Source organism: Chiloscyllium punctatum, chromosome 26 (genome assembly GCF_047496795.1).
Source record: "Chiloscyllium punctatum isolate Juve2018m chromosome 26, sChiPun1.3, whole genome shotgun sequence".
Classification (NCBI taxonomy): domain Eukaryota; kingdom Metazoa; phylum Chordata; class Chondrichthyes; order Orectolobiformes; family Hemiscylliidae; genus Chiloscyllium; species Chiloscyllium punctatum.
This window is the reverse complement of record NC_092764.1, coordinates 68,841,717-68,854,958: the sequence shown is the minus strand read 5'-3', so window position 1 is coordinate 68,854,958 and position 13,242 is coordinate 68,841,717. Positions and strand designations below refer to the sequence as shown.

At 43.8% G+C, this 13,242-nt stretch overlaps 1 protein-coding gene across 1 annotated transcript in view; it reads left to right on the top strand.

Annotated features, from left to right (window-relative positions):
- Positions 1-13,242, top strand: part of hydin (HYDIN axonemal central pair apparatus protein) — an 869,275-nt gene that overhangs the window by 837,639 nt on the left and 18,394 nt on the right. Inside the window, exons 81-82 of the mRNA XM_072547579.1 lie at positions 844-1,056; positions 2,652-2,815. Of these exons, the coding sequence (XP_072403680.1) occupies positions 844-1,056; positions 2,652-2,815 (377 nt within the window). The remainder of the gene's footprint in view (positions 1-843; positions 1,057-2,651; positions 2,816-13,242) is intronic.

Below are 13,242 nucleotides of genomic sequence, written 5' to 3'. Positions count from 1 at the left end.
AGGCAGCTCATTCCATACACGTACCACCCTCTGAGTGAAAACGTTGCCCCCTGAGAAAGTTAAATATGGACCATGGGGTTGAGGGGTTAAGGAAAGAGGCTGAAGTGGAACATAAACACCAGCATGAGCTGGTTGGGCAAATGGCCTCTTTCTGTGCTGTATATTGTATGTAACACCTTGCTAGCTCAGTTATTTAGACAGCTAGCATTTAGTTCAGAGTGATGCAAACAGCGCAGTTTGATTCCCGTTCCAGACTGGGGGCCCGACTCTTTTCCTTCCCCTGAATGTGGAAGGTGCTGGTAAACTGCCACTAACAAAAATCACAAGGAAACAGTTTCTAAGATCCAGGAGCAGGAACTGGCAGTTCAGCCCTATTTATGGCTGATTTCATCTTGGCCTCAACTCCACTTTCCCGCTCGCTCTCTATAACCCTTAAACCTCTTCCTAATTAAAAATATATCTTCTACTTAATTTTTTTCAGTGTCCCAGCAGCCACCTCACTCTAAGATAGTGAATGTCACACATTTATGACCCTTTGAGAGAAGTAAGTCCTCCTCACCTCTGTTTAAATCTGTCATCCCTTCGCCGAAAGCTATGAGTTCTCTTTCTGGATTGCCTCACAAAGGGAAATAGCTGCTCTATGTCTACTTTGTCCATCCCCTTTAGCATCATCTCTAACTCCGTTAAATCTCCATTAATGAAGCATCGGCAGATAATGAGCCAAGGACCTGCCTTCAGCAGAGCACACATTAACAAATGATCTGTGTAATCCTTTTCAAGTCTGAATACTACACGGATGGTGTTAAAATGTGCACTAACATTGCACTTTCATGTCACTTACAGGTGCTCAATTTCAGCTGTCAAGTTCGGACCTCACAGGTTCACAGCATTGTACTAACTAATCGCACCAACCAGGTCTGGAATCTGCAGCCCTCAATTGAAGGAGAGTATTGGAGTGGACCCAAGGTTATCACCGTGCAACCCCATCTGCAGAACCAAACCTATGACATCACATATAAGCCACTCACCATGACAATGGATGGCAAAAAGCATCAGGTAAAAGAAAAGGCCACTTGGCACAGAGTGATTTTGAGACTGTTCACAGGGCTGTCATTTGGGAGTTACAGTGCCTGCTGAGCTTGCATAGGTGTAGCTCACCCCCTCTGATCCCTCTTTCCATCCATCAGTTCTTAATCCAAATCTCTCTCACACTCTCTCACTCTCTCTCTCTCTCTCTCCACTCATCAGGAGGAACCTATTAATCTGAATGTTATTTTGTGAACTCATGCAGAGAGGCAGAAAGGTAACAGTGATTCAAACACATCAGCCTTTCTGAGCTTGAGAATCAGTATACATTTGAGCCTTCAGATCTGCAATGGTGTTTAACACTCACTTAGTCATAATAGGTCGCAACTCAAGATTAGAGCTGAAAATGTGTTGCTGGAAAAGCGCAGCAGGTCAGGCAGCATCCAAGGAGCAGGAGAATCGACGTTTCGGGCATGAGCCTTCCTGAAGAAGGGCTCATGCCCGAAGCGTCGATTCTCCTGCTCCTTGGATGCTGCCTGACCTGCTGCGCTTTTCCAGCAACACATTTTCAGCTCTGATCTCCAGCATCTGCAGTCCTCACTTTCTCCACAACTCAAGATTAGTATACAAAGGGCAGGAGGAGAGAGGGAGCTAGGGGATGGCTATTAGAAGTTGATTCCAACTCACTTTTCTGAGCTAGCCTCTGAATAGTTTTACAATTGAACAACCAAAGTGCATGGATTAGACTTGTTGGTTACACTGCGTGAGGTGCGTTTGGCAGGGCTAAGGAATGATGAAATTAAGGCCTCCTTCTTTGCTAAAATCCCATGATTGTAAAAGTGTAGAAACATGTGTTGAGCGTCAACTCAGAGAAACTATCTGCAGTGACATAGGGACTATTTTCCTCCCGTGAGACTTCAAACCACAGAACAAACAACCTCCTGCATTTGCCACACTTGCCACATATCACGTCTCCAGTGAGTCCTACTGTATCTTGACATATTATTTTCTGAAAGAAGCTTACCTATCGAACCAGGTTAGATCACACCGAGTGCTTCTCACAGTTCTAGTGCCACATAATGAAGTAAGGTGTAGGCCTCTAGGGAGGGAGCAAAACGGATTTACACAGATGGAAAACTATAACTCTGAGGTTATACCCTGTCAGGGAAGGATGAACAGTCTGGGTGTCTTCTCAGGAGAAAAGTGGGGCCTGAGACAGAACTTAATTGGAAGATTTTAAAATTATGAAAATTGTTAGAGCCGATAAAGCGAATGTCTTTATTTTGCTGTAAAGCAGGGCAGCCAATAAAACGCAGTCATCAAGAAATCAAGTTGAGACTTCACAAGCAATATCTTTACTGCAAGAATGTTAAAAATGTGGAACTCACTGGGACACGTGATTGAGGTGAATAAGAGGGCTAGGGAAAGAAATCATGGGCTCTGGTGATTTTCCTGCATCCAGACCCAATTTCTCCTCCCAAACCCACATTAACTCTCAACAATTTCATTTCAGCACTTCCACAACGCGACTTGAGTCCAACAGAATAGATTACCACAGCACGGAGGGTCAGTGTGTCACTAATTCCCCATGTTCAATATTGATCAGTATTTCTGTGTTTCTGCAGGGCTCTGTCTTTTTCCCATTGCCTGATGGTACAGGATTGCTCTACATGTTACAAGGAGTTGCTGAGCCCCCAAAGGCAGTCGCAGTTATAAATCGTGAAGTGCCTTGCAAGACGTTACACACTGTATTGTTATCAATTCACAACTGGCTCCCCAAACCACAACGGTAGGCAAAAATTAATGCAAATATATGTAAAGGAATAACTCTTGTTTATGATCATCTATTAGTGAATTAATCTGGAAAGTTAGTTCAACTTAGCTCACCCCTTTGTTTAAGAGTTTTCTGCCAGTCCTGTATCCACACCTGCGAGGAATATCAGCAAGGAAGATCAAGTAAGGCAGTCAGTGTTGATGTTGTATTCAACAACAGTGCACACTTTCTCAGGAGAAAGCTTGGGAACTGTATGAAGCGAGTGGCCTCTCACATGTCAGCATGTTTATCCTGCTGTATTCTGCAGTGTATCGTCAAGACCCCAAAAAGATTTCATGTCAGTTCCCAGAGTTAGCTCAGTTAAATGTCAGCTTGATTCTCAGTGACCCTCACAACTTTGAATCTGATAGCTCATTGTTGCAAGCTTCAATCCTGGATGTGAGCAAACAGTTCAAGCAGCCTCTCCTTTACACTAGATTACATTACATTACAGCATGGAAACAGGCCCTTCGGCCCAACAAGTCCACACCGACCCGCTGAAGCGCAACCCACCCATGCCCCCACATTTACCCCTTACCTAACCCTACGGGCAATTTAGCATGGCCAATTCACCTGACCTGCACATCTTTGGATTGTGGGAGGAAACTGGAGCACCCGGAGGAAACCCACGCAGACATGGGGAGAACGTGCAAACTCCACACAGTCAGTCGCCTGAGGCAGGAATTGAACCCGGGTCTCTGGCGCTGTGAGGCAGCAGTGCCACCGTGCCGCCCACTATGGAGGCAGTGATTCAGGAGGAGACTGCAAAACCTGTGTCACTCCCTAACGGGCATTCACTAGACAATATTTCTCCCTCAACCAATACTTCCACATGTAGAATCCTTAATCAGCTACCTCACTTGCTGTCCAGCAGCAGGCAAATGTCTTTCTGATTTAAGGCATATGACTAAAGTGACTGCTGAGCACCTGAGACTAGTGACATTGATATAAGGCATGATGGGGAGTTTGGGGGTGAGGATCCCAAGGTAAGCAGACAGCATTGCCGAGAGAACAGGCAAGGTATAGACACAGACAAGCAATCAGCACCACCTAGAGAAGCCAGTGAGAAAATGACCCAAGAAACTCAGAGGATGGCAAGACAGGTAATGTGTCAAGATTGCAGCATGCAGGAGCTCCTGGATACCATTGTGATCAGGGCATCACATCGACATTAAATGTCTGAAATTCAAGCCATGTTGACTCTGAGTTATTGAACTAGCAGCTGAACTACTGCCTCGGAAAAATATCAGGGAGGGGTAAAGCTACCAGGAGGCAGTCATAGCACTTATGGTAGGGTTTTCTGATATACTCAGTGATCAGAGACTGTGAAGCAAGTATGGGGACCTAGACCATGTGTGCAGGAGTGTCAGCCTCGGCAATAATCCGGTAGATGAGAACAGGGGCTGCTGTTCAAACTGACCACGGCACTGTAATACAGGAAGCTGTACAATTGAGGGGGAGTAACACGAATACTGTAGTAGTTGAGCCTAATATAGGATTACAGGAAAGAGCGAGAGTTCAGATGCTGTGTCGCCTGCCTGGTACCAGGGTTCAGAACGTCTGCTCAAAGCTGGAAGGCACCCTGCTGTGGGAGGGTGAGGATCCAATGGTCATGGTCCATGCAAGTTTTGGTAAAACAGACAGAACTAGGAAAGAGTTTCTGCATAGAAAGTATAAGGAACTGGGCACTAAATTGCAAAAGTAAAACCTTAAAAGTTATAATCTCTGGATTATGATCTGAGCCATATCCAAATTGGAATACGGTATGTAAAATCACAGACCCTCTGAAGAACAGCGATGGAAAAGTTCCAGACAAGGGCATCTACTTGGAATAAAATGTGAAGTGAGATAAAGGAAATAAAAGACCTGTGTTTATATCACATGTTATGACCACAGGAAGTGGTCTGAAATGTTTTATAGCCAATGACATGAGTTTTTGAAATACCCAGGAAGTCCCCATTTAATACTGACATATTTAGTGTTAATAAAATTGTGACAATAAATTCCTTTCATGTTATGAGTTTCAGTTTAACATTGTTTGCCCGAGACTTCCGGCTGTCAAGCCCTTTCCTTATACATTTCATCCCCTGGCTTTCATCCTGTCTCAGTTCCTGCCCCTCCACTTGCTCCTGTCCCCACCCTCTGTTCTTACTTTTAAAGCCTCTGGTGTCCACTTCTCCCCCGCTCCTATTTTGAAGTTGTGCTGAGGTACTGCTCTCCACTCAGTGGCAGAAGCTGGCCAATGCAGGTAATTCAGCCTGCAGTGCCTAACGTCTGCCTCTAGATGGAGCCTGGTCAATTGAAACTTAAGGTGCGTGTAATGACGCAAAAACAGAAATTGCTGGAGAAATTCAGCAGATCAGTTAGGATTAGGGTTAGGTCTAATAACCCTTGTTCAGAACTCTGTTTTTTCCTCCACAGGTGATGCCAGACCTCCCTAATTCTTCTACCAGTTTTCTATTTTGTTTCTGATTTCCAGCATCCACAGATCTTTGTTTTATTTTATAATTTTAATATGTATTTGCAATGCTGCATTTATACTTCAAATAGATTTCCAATGTTATTAGCATTATTTTATTTTGAAAGTTATTTTCTTTATGAATCTAGCCATTCAGGAAAAAATACAATTTTGACTTAATAATATATTAGACTCCCAGAATCACTACAATGTGGAAGAAGACCTGATCGAGCCCACACCAACCCGCAGAAGAGCATCCCATCCAGACCCACCCCACCCCCCCATCCCCACCCCACCCCACCCCACCCCACCTATTGTGTAACCCTGCAATTCCCACCTAACCTGCACATCTGTAGGCAATTTAACATGGCCATTCCGCCTACCACATTTTGGACTGTGGAAGGACCTAGGGAAACTCTACACGAATATGGGGAGAATGTGCAAACTCCACACAGATAGTTGCCCAAGGGTGGACTCAAACTGGGTCCCCGGTGCTGTGAGGTAGCAGTGCTACCCCAATGAATTGCACCCAGACCACAGGAGTGAGAGTGACAAATCCTTATCACGAGACCAGTAGGGAAGCCCATTAACCTTACACTGGCCTTCCAAACAGCATCCCCTGACCCTATCTCTGTAGACCTGCATTTCCCATGGCTGATGTGATTAAGTGATGATGTGGTAAATGTTTGATTAAATCTGGAACTGAATTAACATAGTCTACTGATTGATTAATACAGAGCAACAGTCATCCTCAGTTTGATTAAATGGAATCAATTTAGGTAAAGGGGCAGTACAGAGAGATCTGGGTGTTCTTGTACACCAGTCAATGAAGGTAAGCATGCAGGTACAGCAGGTAGTGAAGAAGGCTAATAGCATGCTGGTCTTCATAACAAGAGGGATTGAGTATAGAAGCGAAGAGATTCTTCTGCAGCTGTACAGGGCCCTGGTGAGACCACACCTGGAGTATTGTATGCAGTTCTGGTCTCCAAATTTGAGGAAAGACATTCTGGCTATTGAGGGAGTGCAGCATAGGTTCACGAGGTCAATTCCTGGAATGGCGGGACTATCTTATGCTGAAAGACTGGAGCGACTGGGCTTGTATACCCTTGAGTTTAGAAGACTGAGAGGGGATCTGATTGAGACATTAAAGGATTGGACACTCTGGAGGCAGGAAACATGTTTCCGCTGATGGGTGAGTGCCGAACCAGAGGACACAGCTTAAAAATACGGGGTAGACCATTTAGGACAGATGAGGAGAAACTTCTTCACCCAGAGAGTGGTGGCTGTGTGGAATGCTCTTCCCCAGAGGGCAGTGGAGGCCCAGTCTCTGGATTCATTTAAGAAAGAGTTGGATAGAGCTCTCAAGATAGTGGAATCAAGAGTTATGGAGATAAGGCAGGAACAGGATACTGATTAAGGATGATCAGCCATGAGCATATTGAATGGTGGTGCAGACTCAAAGGGCTGAATGGCCTACTCCTGCACCTATTGTCTATTGTCTATTTGTCATCCAGTGACCAGGCTTCCCTCAGCTCTAGAACTTACAGACACCTTGCTATGAACTGGGCAAACTGAAACAATGGAAATGTTTTCTTATGTTCAGGCAGAGCCAGTAAGTTTCAAAGTTCAGAGGGCATTGGATTGAGCACAGGTCATGGCATCAAGTGTTTCTGTGGGTGAGGGCCATTCATGTCTAACAGTGTGCAGTGATGAAAGAAAAAGCTAGTAGCTATGAAGGTTGTTTGATACTGAGTACAAGGCCCACCGAGGGGGTATTCCTCTGTGGAATGCAGAAAGAAAATTCCAGTTGGTGGCACCAATGCTAGCTTTTTCTTTCATCATTAAACACAGTTAGCCTTTAAAGAACCATCCTCAACAACTGTTCCTGTTCTGCTCAATCACCTTTCTGTCCTGTGTCCACTCTCTGCTTGGCTCCGAAACTCCAGTAGTTATCCGCAGACACAATTCCGACGGTTTTTCACCGCGGTTCACCACCCTCAGCTGGCTGGATATCTGCATATTCCCGGAGCTCTGTTTTTGATCAGTTTTTTGAAGCCCATATTGCTTATAAGCTTTTCAAGCCCATTTCTCAGCTGTACGCAGTACTAATGTTCAGTGCAGTATCAATGTTCACAGGCTTCTGCTGAGCTCCTCATGGCTTCCCCCAACACAGAGACAGCAACCTTCTCACTCTCTCAGCTGCACTGGACTTCTTCCCTCAAGTCCTAATTCTAACTCTTGTCTGTTTACTAATTCCTAGAACTTTCTCCTGAGTACATGCTAACGGGACAGAAGCATCCCACTGCTCTTGATTTCTTCCCTGCTGGCTGTTGAAATCCAGCATTCCTAACAGTCTGTCCCTGTCTCTATCATTGACCTTTGAATTATCCTGAGGGACCTATCTAAAACCCAATTAGCTCTGTCTTTATTGGAGAGCAGAATTGAATGTTGCTTCTGAACTGTTGCTGGAACTCTGTACTCCTGAATGACAGAATGTTACCATTTTCACAGAGTGCTGTTGCCCCTTGGCACACAAAACACAGAACATTACAGCGCAGTACAGGCCCTTCGGCCCGTGATGTTGCGCCCATCTGTGAAATCAATCTGAAGTCCATCTAACCGACACTATTCCATTTTAATCCATATGTTTATGCAATGATCATTTAAATGCCCTTAATGTTGGCAAGTCTACCATTGTTGCAGGCAGGACATTCCACGCCCCCACTACTCGCTGAGTAAAGAAACTACCTCTGACATCTGTCCTATATCTATCATCCCTCAATTTAAAACTACGTCCCCTTGTGCTTGCCATCACCTTCTGAGGAAAAAGGCTTTCCCTGTCCACCCGATCTAACCCTCTGATTATCTTATATGTCTCAATTAAATCAGCTCTCAACCTTCTTCTCTCTAACAAAAACAGCCTCAGAATGTTCACAACATTTCCCTTGGAAGAAAGAAAGCTTCCCCATTGTGAATAATCCTTTACAATGCCTTCGAAAATATAACAAATTCCTATTATTCACATCTAATAATTAGCTAATTACAGATTGTACAAATTATGGGTACACGGTGGCTCAGTGGTTAGCACTGCTGCGTCACAGCACCAGCGACTCAGATTTGATTCTCGCCTCAGGTGACTGTCTGTGTGGAGTTTGCACATTCTCCCCCTGTCTGCACAGGTTTCCTCCAGGTGCTCCGGTCTCCTACCACAACCCAAGGATGTGCAGGTCAGGTGAATTGGCCAAGCTAAATTGCCCTTAGCGCTAGGTGCATTAGTCATGGGTAAATATGGGGTAGGGGAATGGGTCTGGGTGGGTTGCTCTTCGGAGGGTCGGTGAGGACTTGTTGGGCTGAAGGGCCTGTTTCCACACTGTAGGGAATCTAATCTAATCTGAAAAAAACTTGTTATGTATTTACAAAACTGTAAGAACTTAAATCAAAAGTACAATAACAAGTAGGAATAGAAGGTTTTAAACGTTATATTAACATAATTCCAAATCTTTTTCTTCTCTTCTTTCTTTAATTCTGCAAAGAAGGTTTCATTAAGTCCACAGTCCAAGTGTCCCTCCTTTTGTCAGCTGTAAATGTAATTCCACCTTTCAATACATTTTCCAAACTCAAACTGGGTAACTTTTCATTTTGAGAAAATAAAGTCAAAATGAATTGCTTGTGTGCTAGTAATTTGAGTAATCTCTGATCAATATTTTTTTTCAAGAATTGTTGAGATGTTTTTTGCAAGTGTATTGTTTTCCTGCCAGTTTTGATCTCTGTACACTTTGAAATCATCGCTTTCTTGTGATCTTATAATCTTCCTTAATTCTTCCCAGGCAATGTCCTTGGCTTCCTCATTATGAATTTTGATTTTCCCTTCTAAAACCTCAATTCATAAATCACAGGTTTACAATTAACTTGGGGTTTTAGATTTTTTTTTGCGGGGGGGGAGGTGGGGAACCTGGTGACTTGCCTGAATTCCTGTTTTCTCTGTTCAGTGTCTCAATGCTGGCAGACACTCCTGGTCAATGCTCCCTCTAACCAGCTCAGTAACTCTAACTTTCCTATGCATGACAATCAGCTGATTGAGATGTCGAGGTAGATTATTTTACAGAATAATCTCAGGTACAGGTTTTACAGTCATTTTTCGGAGCCAACATTGATGGTGCCTAATCCAGGGAGAATTCTGAGGTAGTACTCTGCTAAACAATGAGAAACATCAGATATTTACACACACAAGTTCACAGTACATTATTTGAACTCCAAATGGTCTGATTCAGACAAATAACTCATTTCCCAAATATCAAATATGAAAGGGGCACCCTGAAGTCTCGGGTCTTAATGCTCGCACTAATTTCTGTGCTGCTCCTCTCAGCCTGGAGGCTCCCTTGCTGTATCTGGCAGTCTGCTATAGCAGCAGCTTTTGGAGCTTGCCTGCATGTTTCAATTCTTTTTAACCTGACAACCTTTCTTGGATAAGAATAAATTAAATTATATAATGAATTTTATTTAATCAGGATAACTAAATTCCCTACTTCTTTCTAATGTAATTGCTTACACCATCTGAAGATTTTATTATAAATCCCCAAATAAATTGACATAGGGTTAACCCGTGCCATAGTTTCCCCTGAGAAAGGCTTTGACCCCTGGTTCTGGTTCTGGAGGTCACTACGCACACAGGCCTCGGAGGTCCGCACAAAACCAAACTAAATACAAGGGCGTTCTATCATAACGTTAACACAAATTCGCCATAACGTAATTGACGAATCAGGGACACTATTTCTGAAGCACAAATTTTTGAACGATTACTTCGCCAATGTTTTAAGCGCTGTTTCTAAGCGCGCTAACGTGGGGTTGTACAAGAACGCAACCATCGCATTCGAGAAGAACTGACTGTAAGTGGAATGCTGCTCCCAATTTGGTGTCAAGTGGCATTGACTGTTTGAGGTTACTTTGCAGTCTCAGCTCTTTCCATTTAAAGACCTGATTTGACAATTGACCCTTGTGTGACCTCTGCATTTTCCATTATGGCTGTGAACATATCAGCACTTCTACTGGAGCCAGCACTGTGCTGAACTGGATTACACATAGGCAAAGAGTTTATACTCACAGATACTAACTGTACGTTAGCAACTTGGGAACATTAGTAAAATGAGGTCCTTTTCCCTGAGCACTGTTTTAATTTATGTCATGCAGTGGGAACAACATGTACTTCCCACCAACATCCTGTATTTGTACATTTTGATTCAGCAAACATATTGAAGGAATGCCCAAATCCATAGCTTATAATAAGCCCCCAAGGGCAACCAGTATCTCTCAAGATAAGGCAGGAGCAAATTATTGTTGGTGCTGGAATCTGTACTGAAAACAACAAATGGAGATCACAAATCGCATCTATGGAGACAGAGCAAGCTAACATTTCAAGTAGTCATCAAGGTACTGACAAACGAGTGGTAGGAGGGGGCCAGTGTAATAGTGGAACATCAATGACTTCTTCACTGCTGCTTCATTTTCCTGCCAGGACCTGATCAAATTCACTCATTTTGCCTTCAATTTTCACCCCCTCTATAACTTTCACATTGTCCATTTCTGAAACTTTCCTTGACCTATCTGTCTCCATTTGGGGAATAAACTGTTCACCGTCTTCTACTACAAAGCCACGGACTCCCATGGCTACCTTCGCTGTAGCTTCTCACACCCCACATCTTGCAAGGTCTCCAACCCATTCTCTCAGTTCCTTCGGCTCTGTTGCATCTGTTTAGATGATGCCCCCTCCCAAAGCAGTGCTGCTGACATGGCTTCCTCCTTCTGTGACCCTGGTTTCCCACTCATGGTGGTTGACAGGGCCCTTAACTGTATCCGACCCATCATCTGTGCTTCCGCCGCTGCCCCTTCCCATCACTCACATCGGTGTGATCAGGTTCTCCTTGTCCTCATTTTTCATTCCGCCAACCTTCACATTCAAAGGATCATTCTCTGCCATGTCAGACACCTCCAGCAGAATGCCACCACCACATACATCTTCTCCTCACTCTCCCTTTTGCACTTCACAGGGATCTTTCCCTTCGGGACACCATAGTCCATTCCACTTCCACCAACACCACTCCTCCTCTCAATGGCACTTTCCCATGTAACTACAGAAGGTGCAACACCTTCACCTCCCTGCTCACCTTCTGAGGGCCTAAACAGTCTTTCCAGGTGAAACAGCATTCCACCTGTACCTCCTCCAATCTTGTGTATTGTATTCACTGCACCCAATGTGGCCTACTTTACACTGGAGAAACCGAAGGCAGACTGGGTCACTGCTTTATGGAACACCTCTGGTATGTGCGCAAGCAGGACCCTGACCTTCCCACAGCCGGTCATTTTAACACAGTGTCCAGCTCACATGCCCATGTCTGTCCTCAACATGCTGCAGTGTCCCAGTGTATCACAGCGTAAACTAGAGGAACAGCATCTTATCTTCAGATTAAGCACTTTACAGCCTTGTAGACCTAATATTGAGTTCAACACCTTCAAATTGTGAACTAACTCCCATTTCTTCCCTTTCTTTTAATTTGTTACATTCTGTTAGCATGTCCTCTCTCCCTTCACGACCCCCACCCCAGTGGGACAGTCCTGCCCTTTCAGGTCAGGCAGGTAGACAGACTATTGCCCTGCCATTCTCAAATTCCGATCACTTCATCTGGAATATCAACATCCTTTCTCCTCCAGCACCCTACACCCACTATCCCCACACCACCCCCTCCAAATTATTGCCTAAATGCTGTCCTCTACACAATTCACTTCAGCTCTGATAAAAAGTCATCTAGCCTCAAACATCCGCTTGCTATCTCTCCGTGAATGCTATCTGATCTGCTGTGATTTCCAGCATTTGTTCTAATCATCTCTCAAGATCACATTCTTTCTCGGCTCTTTCTTGGACAAAAATGGATTGACTTCCCCTTCCAATATATAAGCCTCATAATCATCAACATCCTTGCCTATATTCAGTGTAAAAGTATTAGACACAATGAGTTTCTTCCAAACCTCACTTTCTGGTACAATCCTTTTTGTGGAAATTTCCTTCAAGTGAACCAGTGCCATTCTTTTATTCTCTTATGTCCATTACTGATTATTGTCTTTTCTAAAAATTCTTTAAGCATGCGTATTAGTCCCACCAGCTATGTTCCCTGTAATTTATTTTTCTGTTGTGTTGACTCCAGGATTTGTGTGTAGTAGTGGCTTTTGGAACCAAAGGTCAGTGCATCAGCTCATTGATAGGTGTGTGAGGAACAAGGCTGCACATTGTTCATCAGTTTATGCTCTGCTTCCAACAATTTGTTTTTACATGCCCTGCCTTACGCCAATCAAAACATACTAGTTTCTTCACACTACTGTCTACATTGTAGTGATTGTAATGCGGTCAGCCATGTGGACTTCATAGAATGAATTCTCCGATTGGGGCTGTTAACCTGGTCCAATAAGGAGCCCTGGCTGACTGATATAAACAGGACTGTCAGAGGTTCTGTTCACTCAGAGCTGACTCTGAGGAAACTAGACCAGTGTCAAGGATCAGTATAAGTAAAGGCAGATTTGCTGATGGGATACTGGCCTCTGTGGTGTTTTTTTCACACGTCACCCTTTTTATTATCTGGAAAACCTTCTGCTTTCCCATTATATGCAGATTCTTGTTGATTCCTCCAGCTACCTTGTTTGTTTCCATGTGGCATCCTTACAAACACTCTGCTGATTGTGTGAAATATCATATGCCTGTTCCAGACATTTTGACTTTAGAAACCTGGCACTCGATCAGATAAGATCTAATAATTACTGGAATGGTGTTTCTGAATTCTTCCATAATCATGATTTCCATCACATTCTCAAAAGTTAGCTGTAACTTCAGTGAAGGAAACCACCCAATACCATAACATTTCATTTTCCTTTAGTAAATTTATCAGATATCTGACCGTGG